General features: G+C 41.1%; 1 protein-coding gene across 37 annotated transcripts in view; it reads right to left on the bottom strand.

Annotated features, from left to right (window-relative positions):
* The window catches only part of Map4k4 (mitogen-activated protein kinase kinase kinase kinase 4), a 184972-nt gene extending 171811 nt beyond the window's left edge, over positions 1 to 13161 (bottom strand). For 13 of the 37 annotated variants that reach the window (XM_046419974.2, XM_046420000.2, XM_058571426.1 and 10 more), the window contains exons 1-2: positions 12973 to 13159; positions 12615 to 12680 (exon numbers count right to left, since the gene is read on the bottom strand). In XM_046419974.2, the coding sequence (XP_046275930.1) occupies positions 12615 to 12680; positions 12973 to 13029 (123 nt within the window). In that variant the 5' untranslated portion in view covers positions 13030 to 13159. Of the gene's footprint in view, positions 1 to 12614; positions 12726 to 12972 lie in introns of those variants that run through there. The other 24 variants (XM_046419983.2, XM_058571423.1, XM_046419985.2 and 21 more) reach the window with 4 other exon arrangements.
* Between the last annotated feature and the right edge of the window lie 8190 nt (positions 13162 to 21351).

The following is a 21351-nucleotide window of genomic DNA, read 5'->3' as shown; positions in this document are numbered from 1 at the left end:
ATAGGCCCCAGCTCTTCCCCATCTGCAATACCATCCTCTTAAACTGTTTGTTCGTTTTCTGCCTTACACATTGGGCTTATGCTACACAAAGGCACAAGCTGACTGCCTTTCTTGTCCATTGTCACCAAATGGTGCCTGGCACACATTACACATGCATTAAGTAGTTCAGTAATAAACGAATAAGAGAAATCTTGCCTACCAAATAGGCTTAAAGCAGCTGCTGACAATGAATCAAAAAACCAGATACTAAGCCCTCAAATACTGCTGAGTAAAAGGACTATATACCCAAAAGTTTTGTTTTCATTTTTTTCTTCTGAAAATCAAAGGAGGGACCAATAAGAATGAATGAGAGGGGCTGGGGATGTGGCTCAAGCGGTAGTGCGCTCGCCTGGCATGCGTGCGGCCGGGTTCGATCCTCAGCACCACATACAAAGATGTTGTGTCCGCAGAAAACTAAAAAATAAATATTAAAATTCTCTCTCTCTCTCTCTCTCAAAAAGAGTTAACAAAATGAAAAATCAGCCCATGGATTAAGAAAATAAGTGTGTGAACCATATATATGATAAGGGATTTATATATATATATATAGAATGAATGAGAGGGCTGGGGCTGTAGCTCAGTGGTAGAGCACCTGCCTAGCATGTGTGAGGTACTGGGTTCGATTCTCAGCACCTCATATAAAATAAAATAAAGGTCCATGGACAACTAAAATTAAAAATTTTAAAAAAAGAATGAATGAGAACACATGCACATAGAGCCAGAGAATTGTGATGCTCTAATACACCAAATTCAAACCAGAAAGGGCCTAGGGGCTGGGATTGTGGCTCAGTGGTAGAGTGCTCACCTAGCATGCATGAAGCCCTGGGTTCGATCCTCAGCACCACATAAATGTAAAATAAAGATACTGTGTCCACCTAAAACTTAAGAATAAATATTAAAAAAAAAAGAAAGGCCCTAGAATTTGAAACAAGTCCTATTAAGTGAATGAATACACCCAAAGAATTATGTTGCCACTTGAATGCACAATTTCAGGCAATACTCTGTGTCTAACTGGGGATCCCAAATAAACTGTATTTGCCTTAATGCAAAACCTTAATTCAGATAATGCACCCTTTGACTGGAGATCTCAAAATTGAAGTCATAAAATTACACATCAATTACACAAAGACAATCCCAAAAACTGAAGCAGGGATCTGGTAGTCAATTGGTATTCTTTTAATGTCATAAGCAGGTAAGAATACTCTCAAGCTCAAGAATTCGCAAAAAGTAAACAATTATTAAACTTAACTAAATATTATCTGAATGTTAATTTACTACTTGAAAAAAAATCATAGAAGAATTTTAGAAAATATGACAAAAATATTTTGAAGATACACTTTAAGCAAATTAATATGAGTAAACTCATTTCCCCATGTAACACGGCAAGGCATTTATTTAACTTGGAATACATTCTCTGACCAAAGAGAATAGATTTTGTTTTGTTGTGTTTTTATTTTTTAATATTTATTTTTTTAGTTGTAGGTGGATACAATATCTTTATTTTTTATTTTTATATGGTGTTGAGGATCGAACCCAGTGCCTCATGCATGCTAGGCGAGCGCTCTACCGCTGAGCCACAACCCCAGCCCTTGTTGTATTTTTAAATTCTGGTGTTTCAAAAGCTTCTGCTGGGGATAAAGGGAAACTCACATGGCATATCACATATAGCTATCACATAATGGAATCCCCAACAATTAGTGAGAAGGAAAAACTAATTTGACCCAGTTACTAATATCAGTAACCTCACTAATAGTAAACTGTCTTTATGATGATAAGAAAGAAAATGGACTCATATTTAAAGAAATGACTTAAGCTCATAGTGATGAAAAACAGCCAGAATAGGGAAGGTAAAGCTCTGCTCCAAACAGCCACCAGAACTAGATGTTTGGTTAAACTGATGAGAAATGAGAAGACACAGGCAGATAAATTCCTGGTCTTTGCTCCAGCACACAGCACCATCAGGTAGCTTTTCTGAACAAGACTGTGATGCAAGGCAAAAACACCTTCAGAAAAATCTCAATAACAACAACAACAAAAAAAAACACCCAATCAATAAGTGGGCAAAACAACTAAACAGAAATTTCTCAAAGGAAATAACCAATTAATAACCAATAAATATAGTAAAAAAATGTTCAACATCTCTAGCAATCAGAGAAATGCAAATCAAAACTACATTAAGATTTCATCTCACTCTAGCCAAAATGGCAATTATTAAGAATATGAAAAATAGGGCTGGGGTTGTGGCTCAGTGGTAGAGTGCTCGCCTAGCATGCATGAGGTACTGGGTTCTATCCCCAGCACCACATAAAAATAAAATTTTAAAAATGAAGAATATGAAAAATAAATTCTGGCTAGGAAATATTTATTCTTAAGTTTTAGGTGGACACAATATTTTTATTTTACATTTATGTGGTGCTGAGGATTGAACCCAGGGCTTCATGCATGCTAGGTGAGCACTCTACCACTGAGCCACATCATACACTGCTGGTAAGACTGTAAATTATTACAACCACTTTGGAAAGTAGTATGGAGGCTCCTCAAAAAACTAGAAATGGAACTACCATACAACCCAGCTATCCTACTCCTTGATATATGGATTACGAAAATATGATACATACATACATACACACACACACACACACACACACACACACACACACACAATGGAGTTTTACTCATCCATAAAGAAGAAATAATAGATTCTCCTGGTAATCGGATGGAAATAAAGAAAATCATGCTAAGTGAAATAAGCCAGACTTAGAAAATCAGGAGTCAAATGTTTTCTCTCATATGAAGAAACTAGGGAAAAATAAGGGAAAGAAGGCAGTTGGGAAGGGGATCAGATTTCATAAAAGACATAGGGAAGATCAATGAAAAAGAATGAAAAGGGAGGGAGGGGAAAGAAATACAGAATGAATCTAACTGAATCATGTTATATAACATATGGAAATGTACAAAAAACCAAAAGGAATTTCACTTGTATATGTATGTAAAAATACCAATCAAAGAAAGGAAAATAAGTAGAATGGGGAGAAAAGGAGGAGGGAGGAAGAGAGGAAAAGGGAACGGGAATTAGGACTGAAATCAAATTCTTATATGTATAATTATACCAAAAGGAACCCCAAAAGTATGTATAATTATAATGTTCTAGTAAAATAAAATTTTAAAAACTTAAAAACACCTTTTGAATTCACAAAAGACAAATAGTAGAAACAACTCCAATGCCCATCAACTGGTAAACATACAGACAAAATGTGGCACACTCATACCTGTAACACTACTATGTAACAGAAACAAACCTCCACACTGCTACATGGATGAATATTACAATGTATGAAGTGGAAAAAAAATTACATGGGAGAGACTACACTAATTCCATTTAAATAAAATGTTCAGAAAAGGTAACTTTCTAGAAACAGAATAATTAGTGATTGCCTGGGGCTTCAGGTTACAATGGGGATTAACTGTAAATGGGTATGAGGATCCTACTGAGATGATCAAAATGTTCTAAGAATGCTTTGTGGTGAATGGTGAATTTCATGGCATATATATATATATATATATATATATATATATATATATATATATATAAAATATAAGCTGCCTTATATTTAAAAAAAAAAAAACCTGCAAATTCCTTTGTGTCTTTAAAGTAATATAGCACAACACCACTTTATCTCTTGCCTCTCTCCTCCCTCATCTTATCTCCTGGGCCTGCAAATCCCAAATTAAGAGTCACCACAAAGGTGATGATCTGTTCCATTTTTGTTGTTGATGTTGTTTCTATTATTATTGTCCTGGATGAAAAGAAAAATGTCTAAGTAAAACCATAGTTTAAAAAGATACAACTTCTAGTTAAACATGATGGACTGATCACATTGGTCATGGGACTTAATTCCCATAAAAACTATAAGGTAAACCAAAAAACAGATAAAAAAAGATGGCAGCAGAGATCATTTTTACCAGGTTGAACAGCTAAAATGTAGACAGAGCAGTAAGTGACTTAGTAAAGAAGAAAATGTTACAATCTAAGTGCTACTGAGAACACCACCAAAGAGTGAGGCAGTTTGCCCCTAGAATGATGAGAAAATCATCATTTGGAAACAACCAATATCAAGTGAGGTTGAAGGCTAAAATCAGGAGAATTGGTACAAGTTTGCACCCCTTTCTCTATCTCAATCTAGTGACTATCCCACATCACTCTACATCCCTGGGAATTCAGAACTTTAGTCCCTGTAGAGATGAAAGAAGTGATGCTCTAGATGAGAAGACATGGAGCAAAGTGTTGAATACAAGATTAAAAAACAGGGATTTACGGCCTGTTTTTAGGATTTAGAAAGGACCTAAAACCTTCACATCCCATAATTTTCTTAAAAAGCTACTGGAGGCTGGGCATGGGAGGCTGAGACAGGAGGATTATGAGTTCAAAATCAGCCTCAGCAAAAAGTGAGGCTAAGCAACTCAGTGAGACCCTATCTCTAAATGAAATACAAAATAGGGCTGGGGATGTGGCTCAGTGGTCGAGTGCCCCTGAGTTCAATCCCTGGTACCCCCCACCCAAAAAAAAAGCTACTGGAGGATGTGCTATTGATTAAAAAAAAAAAAAAAACTGTGGTATCCAAGAACAGTGAAGTTCCATGACAACAACTATACACCAGGTCCAGGGTAATCACACCTACCCAGTTGTAAGGTTATCTCCAGGGTGGAAAAATTCAAATCAACATGGTATCAGAAACAATAAATTATCTGACATATTTAGCATTAGGAAAAATTGTTAAGAGAGGCTGAATTTTGCTAGCCATTTGATTTATCTTCTAGGGCATCTAAGAGGCAAAAACAAGCAAACACAAAAGTAAAATAATGACAAGGGGTGCTATTTAAATAAGGAAATGTAATAATATTCAACTGTTTGGCTCATATAAATGGTATCTCCATAGTTATGATAATATAAACAACTATTTTATTAACCCAAAATTATGACAAACTCATTTAAGGGAAGTATAGAAGCCAAATATCCAACTACTATTGAACTACAGTAGTTCAACAAGAATTAACTACTGCTGCAGAAAGTCAATAAATGTACAAAACTGATAAATTGAAAAATAGTGATATAAGCTCATAATGTAGATATATGGCAGTAAACATAAGATGTGGCAGCTAAAAGCATCAAAAATAGATGCCTCTGAGGAATAGGATAAATTCAAGTTCTGAAATGAGCATTTTGGTATCACCTGTTAAGTATGTGCATGCATAACTTCAGTAAGTTTTTTAAGGCTGTACTCATCATTTAGCTAAAATAAGAGGTTTTTAAATTACAATGTAAAAGGGTAGGTTTTTTTCTTTTAATTACTTGAAATAGCATAACTTGTCCACATTTAGCCCAGTTATACCGTCCAGAGTCAAAGACATTTGGCCACTAAGCACACCTGCTCTGTCTCCCTGCTTCTCAATGGTAGATGAATCAAGTGATGGGCATGGACAAGAGCCCCAAATTCTCCAGCTTGCTATTGCACCAACTCAAGCTTACTAAGCAATCCAAATCAATCTTGCCAGTTCAGAGCATCTCAGAGTGTGGTCTACTGACTGGGTTACACAGCGAGATCATTTCAGAAATTAAGAGTTAAATGTGTAAAAACTTTTATAGCAAACAGGATAACATTGTACCTTTTAGCTCTAATGATAAAAAAAAAAATTTAAGCTGGTATTCTGTATGTCTACTTTTTCATTTAAATTTTCTTGTGCTTTGTTTCACTAAATTTTAACATAAAGGAAACTCTGCTGAGGCTGAGTCACTCAGACTTAAAAAGAGCACATGCAGCATGCCATTTGATGTTCTGGAGAATTCTTTGTGTCTGATTTTAAGTGGGCTGAGTGGAGGACCTGGGAAATGTAGACAACACAGGATTTACAGTTGATACTACATTTTTGGCATTTTGTGTCCATTCCCCTGAATTTCTAGCATTCCATGAGCGTAGATTTTCACCTGTTTTGTTCATCATGACATACAAATACTCACAACAGGCCTAGCATTGGTAACACACAGTTAGTACTTGTTAGATGAAGCCAGCCCAAATGGTTGTTTTTCACTGCCTCCCCCAATTTAGTTTTCTAAATTCCTTATAATGCTACCAAGGTTTTTAAGTTCCCAGTTTTTGAATTTGAAAAGTCCTAAAACTTACCATTCTCACCTTTTCCTCTGAAATTCTTACAAGTACCTCCCAACCTACATTGCTTTATTATTTAACCTAAAAGGTAGCTATTCTTCTGCATAATGCCAGTAGTCTTTATCCCTAGATCAGTCTCATAACAAAAGATACTATGTTTGAAAAGTCATGATATAACATTATACAGACCAAGAACATATTGCTGCCACACTGCCACTGATAACACATTACCCTATCCTCCATTCTCTTCCTAGCCATCCTTCCATACATACAAAACAATTACCTGGACTCATATCTTGTAATATCATATTAAAGTCAATCAACTGTCAACTTCTACAAGTTAAATAAGTACTTGGGAATTTCTACACTGATAATCAAGGAACAGTCCCCAAATTAGATATTAAAGTGGCACAATACTTTAACACTGATAATTCAAACTAGCCAAACTCAATTAGTGAAAAATCTATTTATAATAAATTTTCAAAATACCTACTTGCAAATACTCATTATATAATGAACCATGATCACCCACTATCCATCTATTTATGATAGAAAAAAAAATTTAAATACTGACTCAAAAGCTAAAGAAATGACCTAAAATTGTCTCAATCCTTAAAATTATTACATATTCTAAATGAATAGTGGGATTTTGAGAATTTTAGCAGTCTGCACTTTCGTACATTTCACCTTGAATGTCCTAATACACTTTACCCAATACCTAGGAATGAACCTGCCAGGTAACCCCATGGTTGTGGCTCACTTCTCATCACAGTTCTGACCTCAATGCCTGGACATCCTATATCTGAAAAGGAGGATATCTGGCAATTATTTAAATATTCTATTGCAATCTGCCAATTTTTTTAAATAATTGAAAAGATTAAAGCGCTGATAGTAATAATAGGAAGCCCAGGCATCATAAACTTAATACAACTGAGAAAGAGATGGAAATATTTGATATTAAGAGTGGCAAGCAGGTACTTGCTCGTATCTGTTAGGCAAGTATTTGCTAATAAAAGCAAAGAAACAAAATAAAAGAGCATATGTGAAATTTATATATTAAAATATCTCTCCATAAGGTAAAACATACTCAACTTACAATATTTAGTTCCCTGGGAATAAAACTCCTTATTCTTTAGCTCAACACACCTGTTCAGTGATATATTATTTCAAAAGTAATATGCAAGCTGGGTGTGGTGATACACACCTGTAATCACATCAACTCAGAAGGCTGAGGCAGGAAGACCTCTCAAGTTCCAGGCCAGCCTCAGCAACTTCATGAAACCCTATCTTGAAACAAAAACAATTTTTTTTAAAGAACTGAAAATGTAGCTAGGTAGTAAAGTTCCCCTGGGTTTGATTACCAGTGTCAAAAAAAAAAAAAAGTAGGATGCATTATTTCAAAAAATTTCAAAAATGTCTCTCTACTCCTCAAGGCTCAATCTGTGAACCTGTGAACACATACACTGTACCACAAGTATGTGGATAATATTTCTGGATTATAATAAGTAAAAATACACATCTATATAATACTTGCAGGTATGCAAATGAATACATATTTATTACAAAGTTTCAAGCAATAAAACCCAATATCAGCAGCGGTGGTTGGATTTTCTGTAAAAGCTTCCTGATTTAGTGAAAACAGCTTTGGGAAGTGTGGGTTTGATAATCTTTAATAGCTTCACACCAATACTTGTTCAACAGGGTGGCTTTCTCCCACCTTACCGAAGTCCAGGATCTTTCTAGCGTGAAGGAAATCCAGATATCAGAACAAGTCTAAACATGCCACTCAGCAGCAGATCAGCTGACACAACCCTCCTTCTAATGAAAACATCTAGTTCTACAGAATTCACATTGCTCCAATGGATGTCCTCACCTCCAATTAAAAACAAGAGATGCTACATTTAAAAGATAATATTTAGAGAATCCCTCACAAAGGTTCAAGTGCTTGCTCCAAAATGTTAAAAGTAATGATTTTTAAAAGCCAGATAGTTTATATGGCATTATACCACTGAGCAATCAAATTTTAGCACTTTCACCTTGCTAATCACAAGGTTCCTCCTATCTAGTGAGCAGTGTACTCATTGAAGAGACATACCAAAGCCTGCAGAGAATAAGGGGATTCAGCAACTTAAATCTAACAAAGAGGGTTTCCCAAGTATCTGCCACAACCTCACCTCCTCTTTACCATCACAGCCACTACTACCCTAACTCAACCTTCACCTCCTCTTTCTGGACCATTGCCAGCTACCTTACCTGCTCCTTCCAAAACATCATCTACTCAAATCCCCTACTCCCAGGGATTTCCAATTCTAACATACCCTTTCTTACCCCCAGTGGTGCTAGGGACTAAACCTGGGGTCTCAGGCATGCTAGGCAAGTCCTCCACCTCTGAACTACATCCCCAACCCTTTTATTAATTGTCATCATTATCATCATCTTGAGAGAGGTGCTCCCTAAATTCCCATGCTGGCCTTAAACTTGAAATCCTCCTGCCTCACCCTCCTGAGGAGCTGGGATTACAGACTGCTCCACTGCCACTGGGTCTGGCTCAAAAACAATGAAACCTTTCAGTAGCTCCTCGGTGTTTAAAGAATGATGTCCTCCTCAACTCCAGCACAAATAATGCCTTCTTGAGACTACCCCTACTCCCTAAACCTCCTGCCATTCCCAAAGGTAACTCAGCCCTTCTCAGGCACACCCTCCCCTCCCTGCCTTTCTTAACTGAGGAGTACAGCATTAGCACAGTGGCTGGAGGACGAGGCTCTCACAGTTAGCTCCCCTTACCACCAAGGTCTCTGGGTTGAGAGTACCCTACTGCTCAACCTCCAAGGTCTACCAGTACCTTTCCTCCAAGGACAGATAGGGTCAGACATGTTCCATCTTACATACATAAAATCTATCATCCCTTCCTTGAACAAGCCCTGATTTCAGACACTTCACCTGCTGAATTCTAAACTCTGTAACAACTACTATTAATGGATTTCCCCCTTGACCCCTCACTGCAGTCCTTTCAAGATTCAGAATTTTCCTTCCAAGTCTGGCCATATGCCCACAAAACACAAAATAGCAGTAATTACTAAGAAAACCAAAAAATGGTGAAACAAATACTTAAACAATAAAATCCAAACAACATGAAAACAAATTTGATTTATTTCTGGCTTTAATTTGTCATGTTATCACTCATAAAAAAAATGAAATTCTATTTATTCAACCTGGGGAATCAGTAAACAGACATACAGACCACTGTGCCACAGACACTTCTTTTATATGATACTCTGAATGTAATATTCTGACATAAATTCACAAAAAAAATTGGGGGATATTTGTACTGGGGATCAACCCAGGACCTAGGAAGTGCTAGGCAAGTTGTCTACCACTGAGCTATACTCTCAAACCCATAAATTTTTTTTAATTTTTGAGTATCCTTTCCTATGAGCCCTTAAAAACATAAAGCTAGAAATAAACCTCTCTGAACAGAATATAATGCTTTTCGACTATTTTTTAAGATAAAAGTTTTATGCCATTAAATACACCCAACCATTTACCATTTTTTCAGAGGTAATTTAAAAACTAGACACTATCCCCCCAAAATGTACTTTTCATAGAACATATCAAAACTCAGAAACTCTCGACTCATTTACTCCATATAAATTACAAAATAAGCAACCCGTCACTGAAAAAACAAAAATGTAGAAACTTTAACACTGAAATATATCAGTACTACAGGTTGTTCAGCTTACAGGTGTTTTACCTGACAATGTTTTTCTGAAAAAAAATTTAGTAATAAATTAAATGCTATAAGTTAACTCAAGTGTTAAAAATCTAATTCCCAAACCAATCAGCCAACAAAAATCCTAAATAAACCCCTATGCATAATGGTAAATGACTCTAGAAATTATACATTTAAAAAGAAATCAGAGATGTTTGTCTCTACTGAAGACAGTAGATTAAAGTTCCACGTACCAGTTCATAATCATCGAAGAACTTCTTGTGATATTAACAAGTACCAGGACATGTTTAAGACAATTAGGAAAACATTAATGCTGGATATTTGATATTTTCTAAATGTGATAATGACATTGTGGTTATGTTAAAAGAAAAAAATAAATGAACTGAAGTATTTAAGGGTAAAATAGTACCTGCGGTTGACCTTAAAATAAAGGAGGGGAGGAGGGCTGGGGATATAGATCAGTTGGTAAAGTGCTTGCCTTTCATGCACAGGCCCTGGGTTCAATCCCCAGCACCACAAAAATAAACAAATGAATAAAGGAGGGGAGGAAGATACAGATGAAACAGGTCAGTCATGGATTGATAACCGTTAAACTGAACTGTAATTCTCTTTGTGTATATCTGAAAATTTCCAAAATGGTAAAATTAACCAGCAAAATCTCAAGTACTACTTTATTCTGGATTATATGCAACTGCACAGATTTTTATAACTCCTTGGAGGTTTGCATAATTAAAGAATTTCTACTCAAATGTGCAGACTTTGTAGTCAGAGCACTATTGTCATTGTCACTATCCCAAATACTTCCCAAATGTAGTCTCAGTAAATCTCTTTCAATAGCCTGAGCAGTAAAGGACAAGGAAGGAAAGAGGAAATGAGAAGGGGAAACAACAATGAACCTGCCCAAGCTGTTACCATAAAGAGCACCCATCTCTTAAAACCAATTAATCCACACTGGGGTTTTATTCTTTCCTTTTTCTTATGGTTTCAAAAAGGGCTCCAGCCTTCTAACTTACTTCACTGCCCTTAACACATATGCTGACCGAGGAATATACAAACAATCCAACTACTGTGTAACCAGGTCAAAAACAAGCTTTGGCTAACTCACTTGGAAGAGTATACTCACCACTTAGATTTGGCCAGAAAAACTGGGTTAGGGAAGAAAAAAAAAAAAAACCGCCTGGTGGTTAGGCAAACATTGGGGCTGGGGAAAATGTCTTTAAGCCAGTTACCAGTCACTCAGTGAGTTGCAACACAATCTTTTCCAAAATTTTCCAAAGCCTTCCAAATTCTGTTGAGCCCAGCAGGAAGAGCTAACAGGGCTTCTTTTCAAATTCAAAAATCTGGCCCCAGCCCCAACAGTTAACCAACAAAACACATGCTAATTCACTTGAGATCACCTAAGAATACGGACTCAAGTTCAGACCACAGGCCAGTCAGTAGTTGCCCAGACCAGGGGAAGTTGGGGCTGGGGCGAAATGTTCAAGTGATAGATAAGGCCTATTCATAAAGCAGAAAGGAGACAATAAGATCCACACTTCACTTGGCCTAAGACAAAGTATACAGTAAGCCCTCCAACTCCCCCCCCCCTTTTGAATGAGACAATGACAATTCTTCAATGAACCACAAAGCCCTGCTTCATAAGATAATTTTTCTCAAGCCCAACCTTGTACCCACTCTTAACAGCTAGAAAACTCCCCCAGTGCAGATAACTTTCAGAAAACGTTTAGCAATAAGAAAACAAACCGAGACAGAGAGAATTTAACATTGTTTTGAATTTTCAAGGCCTGTGCCTGCCTCACCTACAGCTCTTTCATAATCTGCACTGGATAAAAATGAACAACACACTGTTAGTCACATCAGGTGTCAGCTACTCAGTGCAGACTCACAGTGTCCAGATTCTAGTTTCATGGGGGGGGGGGGGTGATAAAATATAAATACAAAGAATGTATGTAAAGAAAGAGAAAGACCTGGGGTGGGTGTGAAACCAGGGCATCCTCTCTCCTCCCCGCTCTCCCTCATCTCTGTTTCAATTACACAGCTGTCAAACAGGTTATTCCTGGAATTCATACTTTATAATCCCCACACTGTAATTCTTCCTGCTCCTGTTGCCCAAACATACACTCCTCCCTGCTTCCCCAAAATATGTTTCCATCAGTAGAAGGTAAGATAGCCAAAGTTTTTATGAAGTAGTCCCAGGTAACACCAAACTCCCCACCTTGAGCACTTGGCAAGCACTCAAAACGAAGAAACACGACAATTTTCTTGACAATTTTCAAGAAAGCCAAGACAGTGGTTTAGGATAATCATAGACAAGGCCTGCCTATCCTGAATTTTAATTGACACACAACTCAGGAAGTCAGATTTGGAGCAAAAGAAAAAAAAAAAAAATCAGGTTGTCTTGGGGGTGGGGGGGGATCCTTTTCCATTTTGCTGAATTAAACTGCATGCCTAACTGTGTAGCTTATTTCCTTATCTCAAAGCCAGGAAATGAGGTCTTTTAAGGCCAGTGTGAATACAAACTCGATGTTTAAAAAGCAAGGGGATGCCAGGCGAAACCCCTTTCCCAACTTCAGCCAAGCGGCGTGGCCTCCAGTCAGCAGCGGATTTCTCACCCTCTCCCTCGTCCCCCAACAAGAAGTTTCTACATGCCACGGGAAACAAAGAAGGCGCCCCACACCGACCTTATAGACTTGTCCATAGGTGCCATTTCCAACCACTTCCACCAGCTCAAAAATCCCAGCAGGGTCCTGGAGAGAAAGGAGGGGAGAGGATAGCATTTATAAGAGACCCAAAATGAATCAATAGACGGGGCAATTGGAGAGAAAGGGCGGTGACAAAAGAGGTGGGCTTCGCCCCACTCGGCCCCCGTGCGCGGGGGCGGCGGCCGTGCCGAGGGTCGCGCCCGGGTCCCCGCACTCGCCGAACGGCAGACAAAGGGCCGCCGCGCCCGCGGCTCTGCCCACGGCGCCGCCCGAGCGCCCGGCCAGCCAGGGCGCGGTCCCGCTGCCCGCTGCCCGCTGCCCGCGCGGGCCCACTCACCCGCAGGGAGGAGAGGTCGATGTCCACCAGACTTTTTGCAGGGGAGTCGTTCGCCATTTTTCCTGTTGGCTACCCCCAAAACAAATGCTAACGATAAATCTCTCTGTGGCCCTGCGGAGTCGGCCGGGGCCAGGCCGCCGACGGCGCTGCTCGCGCGCAGCCGGGCCGGCCGGGACTCTCCTCGCGGGGCCGGGGGCGGCGGCGGCGGCGGCGGGACGGCCGCGCTCTCGGCCGCTCGCGGCTCTCGGCGGCCGGGCCGCGCGGAGGGCGGGCGGAGCGTGCGCGGCGACGGCGCTCACACCATGGCGCGGGCCGGTAGGCCCCCCGGGCGTCGCCCGCCGCCTCAGGCCCCGGCGCCCGCGCCCCGCGCGCCTCGAGGACGGGCCCGGAGCGAGGGGCCGCGGCGCCGCCGAGAGTTGAGCGAGTGAGCGCGAGGCAGCGAGACAAAGATAACCCGGGAGGCGGAGGCGGAGGCGGGCGGGGAGGCGGGGAGGGAGGGGGCGGCGGCGGCGCGGGAGGAGGAGAAACGGGACACCAAAAATATATTCTGAGGAGAGAGAAAACAGCTCCCCCTTTCCTTCTCCGGCAGGAAAAACGGGCGGAAACGCACTCACGCCCCGAAGCCCCGGCGGGGAGGCGCGGGGCGAGGCGCCCGCGCGGCGTGAATATTCATCAGGGGTGGGGCCCGAACAATGGCCGGGCGGCGGGCAGCGGCGGGGACTCGACGCCCGGCGCCCGGGGTGGGGCCTCGGCGCCCGGCCCGCTCCGCGCTCCCGAGACGCCGGGCCCGGGGTACGGCGGGCGGGATTTCCCCCAGGGAGGTGCCCGGGCTGAGGAAACGCCCATGCTCGCACTAACAATGAATGCGAGAACGTTGAGCGGGACCCCAAAGCTGGAGGCAACAGCCCCTGGGGTCCCCCCCCCCGCCGGGAGGGGTGTGTCGCGCCCTGCCCGGCCGCGGAGGGGGCGAGGGGTGCTCCCTCCCTCCCTCCTCACACCACCTCTCCCCATCCCCCACCACCTCCAGGCGGAGTGCCCTGAAGACCCCCGTTTCCGGTTTCCCTACACCGTTTTCTCTTCCTTTCTCTTTTCCAGGCTACGTTTGTGACAGGGTTGTAGTTACCCGGGCTTCGCTGAGTGTCGCTTGGCTGCCCGGCCGTTTCTGACAGCGTTCAGAGCGTGAGCACTGTGTTTGGGGTCGCAAGCACTAACCCGTGTTTTGTACCTGGAGGTCACTAAGGGTCAACAAACAGGCTTCTTCCGGCAACCTGGGAAGCTAGTCAGTACCTGGGCAATCTGTTTAATCAGAGTCTTCTCTATCACATTCCTGCATCAGCCAAAAATTTCCATTGGCTGCCTATTACTTGACAGCAGGTGTTAAAGAAGAATCACCAGGAGGTTTTGTAAAAGCAGTCCCACCCCCAGGCTCAGATTCTGGAGGTCTTGAATGGGCCTGAGAACGTGCATTTCTGACAAGTTCGCGAAGGAAACTAACCTTGCTGTTACAGGAACATAGGCTGAGTACGGGGTCCCACCGGGATGAAAAGCCAAGGCCTTTCATAACTGGGTTTCACAAAGATCACACTTTCATTGTCGTCATTAGCTGCCAATTCTTGAGGGTTTTATGTACATCATCCAATTTACTGCACTGGGATAAGGAAACTAAAGTACTACTGGAAGATAAAAGAATGAACCCAAACCCTTAAAAGCATAACCTGGAAGGGGAGCAGGCATTGCGTCTTGGCCATCTGTTTCCAAAATCTAAGTCTGATTTAGCCATGTTAATCTGCTCTACCCAAAATATGTGTTGCACTCTCCTTCTTCCTGACAGTTTAGTTTCTAGGATTTTTGACATGAGACTCTCTTGTAAGACTCCTACTAGTCACAGATTAGGAAAATCGCTGTAACCAGAATGTTTCTATATATTTATTAATGCTTCCAAGTAATTTTTATTTTTATCCATCAACAGCAATGAAATTGACTATGAATACAGGTTAAATAATTAGAGAACTAGACTGGTGCACTTATGAACTTTCAGACCATATTATTAATATTTTAATAGTGTTTACTGTTAATACTAGGTACACATATTACCTCATTATTTTTCACATTAATCTACTGGTACTCTTATCTTTCTCACTTTACACATTAGAAAACCAATATCTAAAAAAATTAAGTAACTTGCTCATTGTGCACAGTGGGTCCCCATACAGAAGTGCCAGCCCCACGCCCCCCCCCCCCAGGGAGCTCCTTCTACTGGTTCAACACTAAACCCATGGCATGACCCACCTCAGACCACCCCTCTTTCTCTCAAGTTCTGTCACCTCAAGCCCAGCTCAGAACTATCTCTTCTATAGAGTTTCTCTAAATCACCCTGCCCTCAAGTATCTTTTTCCCATATAATCATTGGAACACTTATTTCTCACTTTTGAGTCAGAAACTGGTCTCAAAGAACAGTACAAGCCTTTGGCTTAGCCATTGCCCAGGATATTAGGAAGAACAACACAAGTCTGTCTTCAGAGAGCTTGCACTCTGATAATGAGCATACAGCAGTTTCATAAATAGCCAGACAACAAGGCCAAACACTGTAAATCTGAGCAAGATGGAAAGAGCACTAAACAGGTCTGATGTTAAGTATGCTGGATGTGGGGCAAAACTGAACTGGATTTGAATGCTCATTCTATTATTTGTCAGTTGTGCAACCTTGCTCATGTTGCTTAATTTCTGAGCATCTATTTCCTCTTCTGTGTACTAGATGAAAACTAGAGATAAGAACAAGTAAGAAATAAGAACTTAGGCCAAGGTAATAAGACCTGGTGACAGGGAATGCAAGAGGTCTGGGGATGGTGGATTCTCTAAGACTTGATCTCTGATGGTGTGCCAGAAGGTGGCACAGACAAGGAGGTGAAAGACTTGTTCACAATTGCAAGATGTTGTTCTGAGCAGGGGTAAAGATGGGGATTGCTGAGAAGTAGTGAAGAAGGAAGGTTTGAACAGCAAACTAAAGTTAGTACACTTTTCACAGTAGAATAGTAGATACCTGCCCACCTTGAAAGTCCACTCCAGCTCCAAGGGTAGGGGCTGTGTTTTCAGTGAACAGCCATGTATTAGATCAGGCTGCCATAGCAAAATACCATATTCTGGGTGGCTTAAATATAGTACCCCCTCCACCTTATTCATGATTTCACTTTCTGAGGTTCAGTTATCTGAGCTCAACTGTGGTCTGAATATATTAAATGGAAAACTCCAGAAATAAATTTTATAAATCTTACTTGTTATAATATATTGTTATAATTGTTCTGCTTTATTGTTGTTATTGATTTTTTATTGTGCTTAACTTATAAATTAAACTTTATCATAAGTATGTGTGTTTAGGGTAAGAACATAGTATATGTAGGGTTAGTACATATGTACATAGTACACAGTACTATGGTTTCAGGAGTTCACCGGGAATCTTAGAAAGTATCCCAGATACAGATAAGGGGGGCTGCTGTAACAGATGTTTATTTTCTTGCAGTTCTGGAGTTTAAAAGTTCAAGATCAAAGCTATGTACCATTCCGTTTTGGGTTTTTTTTTTTTTTTTTTTTTTTTAATTTTATGTGGTGCTGAGGATCGAACCCAGGGCCTTGCCCTTGGTGGGTAAGTGCTCTACTGCTGAGCCACAACCCCAGCCCTATATCATTCCGTTTTGGATGAAAGTTCTCTTCCTGGCTTGCACACAGCCACCTGCTCCCTACATACATATATGACTTTTCCTTGGTGCATACTCAAGGAGACAGGGATGCACTTGCTGGTATCTCTTCCTGTAAGGGTACCAATGCTATCCGTAGTGGCTTTATCCTTATGACCTAGTCCAGCCTTTATTACTTCCTTAAAGGCCCTGTCTCCAGATAATCACATGAGAGGTTAGAGCTTCAACACATGCACAGTGGGGTTGCAGGGACAAACTCAGTGTGTAACAAGCCTGTGGTACACAATGCCAGAAAGGACCTTGTCCTTAAGAATCTATTTGAGGACACAAAGCCATCCAAAAAGATAATCAAGGTAGTTGATATATTGGAAAATAAATACTAATTTGGCATTTTAGACCAGGGGAGAGGAGTGGGGAATAGCTTGCTTGGGCAAAGAATGAAAAAATAGAAAAGGAATGAAAAGACTGCCCACCCTGGGCAGAGGACTCAGTTCAGAGAACCCTGAAAGACAGTGTGTGTTACTCAACTTTCTTTCACTGTAACAAGTCCCTGAAATACTTGGCTTTTAAAACGAAAAGGCTTATTTCTGGCTCAGAGATGTGGAGGTTTGAGTACATGATTGTTTGGTCCTGTTTCTTTTGGGCCTGTGGCAAGCAAACACATGATTGGAGCAAAATCATTCATCTCATGGCAGCTGGAAGCTGAGGAGTAGGATTCCACTATCCCCTTCAAGGGCTGGTACATATGTTTAGATACAAGGTATTCCCCAAAAGTTAATGTGTGAAACAATTAAGAATTTTCAGAAGTGAAATAATTGGGTTATGAGAGCCTTAACATCATCAGAGCATTCATCCACTGATATTGATTAACTGGGTGGTAATTATAGGCAGATAGGGTGTGACTGCAAGAAGTCGGTCACTGGGGGTTTGCTTTAAGGGTTTATATTTTGTCCAGGGTAATCGGAACACTCTCACCCCCCTCCCTCTCCTACCTGATCTCTCCCTCTCCCTCTCCCAGTCTCCCCCACCCCACCCCCTCTCTGATTCCTGCTGGCTATGTCCTGGGCTGCTTTCCTCTACCACACACTTCTGCCATGATATTCTGCCTCACCTTGGGCCCATAGCTATGAAATTGGTTCTCTATGGACTGGAACTTCTGAAGCTGTGAGCCCCTAGACTTTTCTTCCTCTGATATTTCTTGTCATGTCTTTTAGTCTTAGCATCAAAAAAGCTGACTAGAACAAGGGACACCCCAATGCCATAAGAGTTGACACTAGACCCCACCTCTTACAGTTTCTACCACTTCTGAATGGCACACCCTGGGATCCTTAACATACGGGTCTTTGAGGGACACTTAAGATCCAAACTGTAACATAATTGAGACAGTTTAAGTGGAGACAAACTGAGGTCAGGGGTTGAAAACAGAATCCAGACTATCAGTCACATCAACAAGTTCTCTGGTCACTAAGGACTAGAGTAGCATTTGTCGTGGTTTATTTTGTACTACCATAATAGAATACCCGAGACTGGGTCACCAATAAAGAACAGAGACATTTCTTTCAGTTGTAGAGGACAAAACCCCAAGTTCAAGGGGCCCTCATCTGGCAAGGACCTTCTTACTATATCATCTGATAGTAGAAGGCAGAAAGGAGAGAGAGAGTGTGTGTGTGTGTTTCTGTGTACACCCACAAGTGTATGGCAGAGAGAAACAGAGATGGGAAGAAGGGTCCAAACACATAACTTTTATCAGGAACCCACTCCCACAGTAACAATCCACTCCTGTGATATCAGCCTGTTGTGTTCCTCACGACTAAAACACTCAGGGTCACTCCAGGTGAACTGGGCTGCACGAAATAATCACACTAGAGACAGAGATGCCTTTTTCTTTGGGTCCTATGAAGGCTCTTCTGACCTTAAGGGTTCGCAGAAAGAGAGAGAGAGCCCATGAGCCCATGAGGAGAAGCCATTCAAATGAAGCCAGGGGTCAAGTTTCAGGGGGTTGAGTCTAGCTTTGTGATGTCTGCTGTCAGCAGGTTGACTAACAGCTAGGAAGGCCACACCCAAAGGCCAAGTGAGAGAAGGGGACACACAAAGGGCGTTTCCATGGAACATTCTATCCCAAACAGGGCAAAGGGGTAGTAAGTAGTACAAAGAAATAGGTGAATGTAGCTCCTGAAGACATGCCTTCTACTTCCTGGGCTGGAACAACGCCCAAGTCACCACGAAATGTAGTGATGGGCAGAGCCTCTTGCTTCAGGATGGAAGGTATGGGTCATTCAGAGAGGCTCCCCACATTAGCCCATTCACGAAGACAGAGCTCTCAAGATGTAATCACCTCTTAAAGGACCCACCTCTTAACATTCTTGGTTGGGAATTTCATTTCCAACACGAATTGTGGAGGATGTATTCAACCACAGCAACAGTTATGCTGCCCCTGAGCTGAGGAAGCCAAGGAAATGAATGCCTATCTTGTAGGGGTAGGAAGGGCTGGCAGTCCTCTTACACTCAGGCACAGGAGTTCTAGAGGGAGCTTAATGATACAGGAATGTAAGGTTGACAGTGATGACCCTTGTTCATCATTTGTTTCCTAGTTTTTTTCTTTGTTACAATAATATTTGGGGAAATGGATTTTTAACCACAAAACAGAGGATAAGGAGAGCAGAGGACTGCACGGATATGACTTGAATGTTTGGGGTCATTAAGGACTAGGCAAACTGGAAGTAAGTGATCAAAGTATTAGTGAGCAAGGGGAATTAATCAAACAAGGGGAGAGATGGTTGATGTGAAAAAGCTCAGAGAGGAGAAGCATAGGCTTAAGAGTCAGACCTCTGAGTTCTCATTCTCTGATGGACAAGGTGTTGAACAAATGCTAACTCTCTTGGCCCCTCAGTTTTCTAAAGTGAGATTAGGGATTGGATGAAATGATTGGCAGATCCTCTTAGAGCCTTGCAGACACTAATTTATATCACCCTGGTCTCAGCCCTATAATCATGTATACCTCTTAGCTAGGGTGGATGAGGGATGGAGATTATTAATGGCACAAGGGGAATACTATAGATTGGGCTGCAGGCTTCCACACTTTCAAAGCCATCTTTGAGCTTTGGAGGAGAGTATAAAAATCTTTTAAACTAGTATACCAGTTGAATTAAAAGGAAGCAACTTCTCTAGTGCCTAACATGGTAGAAGGCGGGGGATGCAGAAGGCAGATCAAAGGGCAAAAAAAGAAGAAGTGGCCCAGGAGCAAGATCCTTGCTACCAGTTCAAAACTGTGGGTGTTGCCACATCTCTGATGAGGAAGTTATCTGAGCTCAGGTCTCTCAAAGGCAGATCCTAAGATAATAATTTGGTTTTGATAGTTTATTTGAGAGATCATCCCTGAAAGCACAGTGAAGAAGGGAGGAAAGTGAAAAATGGAACAGAGATGTGCTAATGAATATGTTAATCAGTAGGTTATTACTGTGGGCAGTAGGGCTAGAAGTCCTAGCTTACTTATAGATACATTTTATGTGGACCTGTTTGTTATCTCAGTTTGTTTTCCTTTACTGTAACAAAATACTTAAAACTGGGTAATTTATTTATTTATTTTAATTAGTTATACATGACAACAGAATGCATTTTGATTCATAGTATACAAATGGAGCACAATTTTTTACTTCTCTGGTTGTACACAAAGTAGAGTCATACCATTCAATCATACATGTACCTAGGGTAGTGATGTCTGCGTCATTCCACCATCTTTCCTACCTCTATTTCCCCTCCCCTCCACTCCCTCCCTTTGCCCAATCTAAAGTGTCTCCACTCATTCCATGCCCCCATCCATTATGGATCAGCATTCACTTATCAGAGAAAATTCAGCCTTTGGTATTTTGGGGAATGGCTTACTTCGATTAGCATGATATTCTCCAATTCCATCCATTTACTTGCAAATGCCATAATTTTATTTTCTTTTAATGCTGAGCAATATCCCATTGTGTATACATACCACAGTTCCTTTATACATTTATCTATTGAAGAGCATCTAGGTTGGTTCCACAGTATAGCTACTGTGAATTGTGCTGCTATAAACATTGATGTGGCTGTGTCCCTGTAGTATGCTGTTTGTAAGTCCTTTGGGTATAGACCAAGAAGTGGGATACCAGGGTCAAATGGTAGTTCTAAGTTTGCTAAGGAATCTCCATACTGCTTTCCAGATTGGTTGCACCAATTTGCAGTTCCACCAGCAATGTATGAGTGTGCCTTTTCCCCCACATCCTTGCCAATGCTTATTGTTGTTTGTATTCTTAATAACTGCCATTCTGACTTGTATGAGATGGAATCAGAGTAGTTTTGACATTTCTCTAATTACTAGAGATGTTGAGCATTTTTTCATATATTTATTGATTGATTGTATAGCTTCTTCTAAGAAGTGTCAGTTCAGTTCCTTAGCCCAATGATTGATTGGGTTACTTGGTTTTTTGGTGTTAAGTTTTTTGAGTTCTTTATGTACCCTACAGATTAGTGCTCTGGGGGTAAAAATTTGCTCCCATTCTATAGGCTATCACCTAATTGATTGTTTCTTTTGCTGAGAAGAAGCTTTTTAGTTTAAATCCATCCCATTTATTGATTCTTGATTTTATTTCTTATGCTTTAGGAATCTTGTTAAGGAAGTTGGGGCTTACTCCAACATGATGAAGATTTCGGCCTACTT

This window comes from Marmota monax, unplaced genomic scaffold (assembly GCF_021218885.2).
Source record: "Marmota monax isolate L192 unplaced genomic scaffold, Marmota_monax_Labrador192_F-V1.1 WCK01_AAM20220418_F8-fsc00178, whole genome shotgun sequence".
Lineage (NCBI taxonomy): Eukaryota > Metazoa > Chordata > Mammalia > Rodentia > Sciuridae > Marmota > Marmota monax.
Note: the sequence above shows the minus strand (reverse complement) of the source record. Positions and strands in the feature narration are given on the sequence as shown.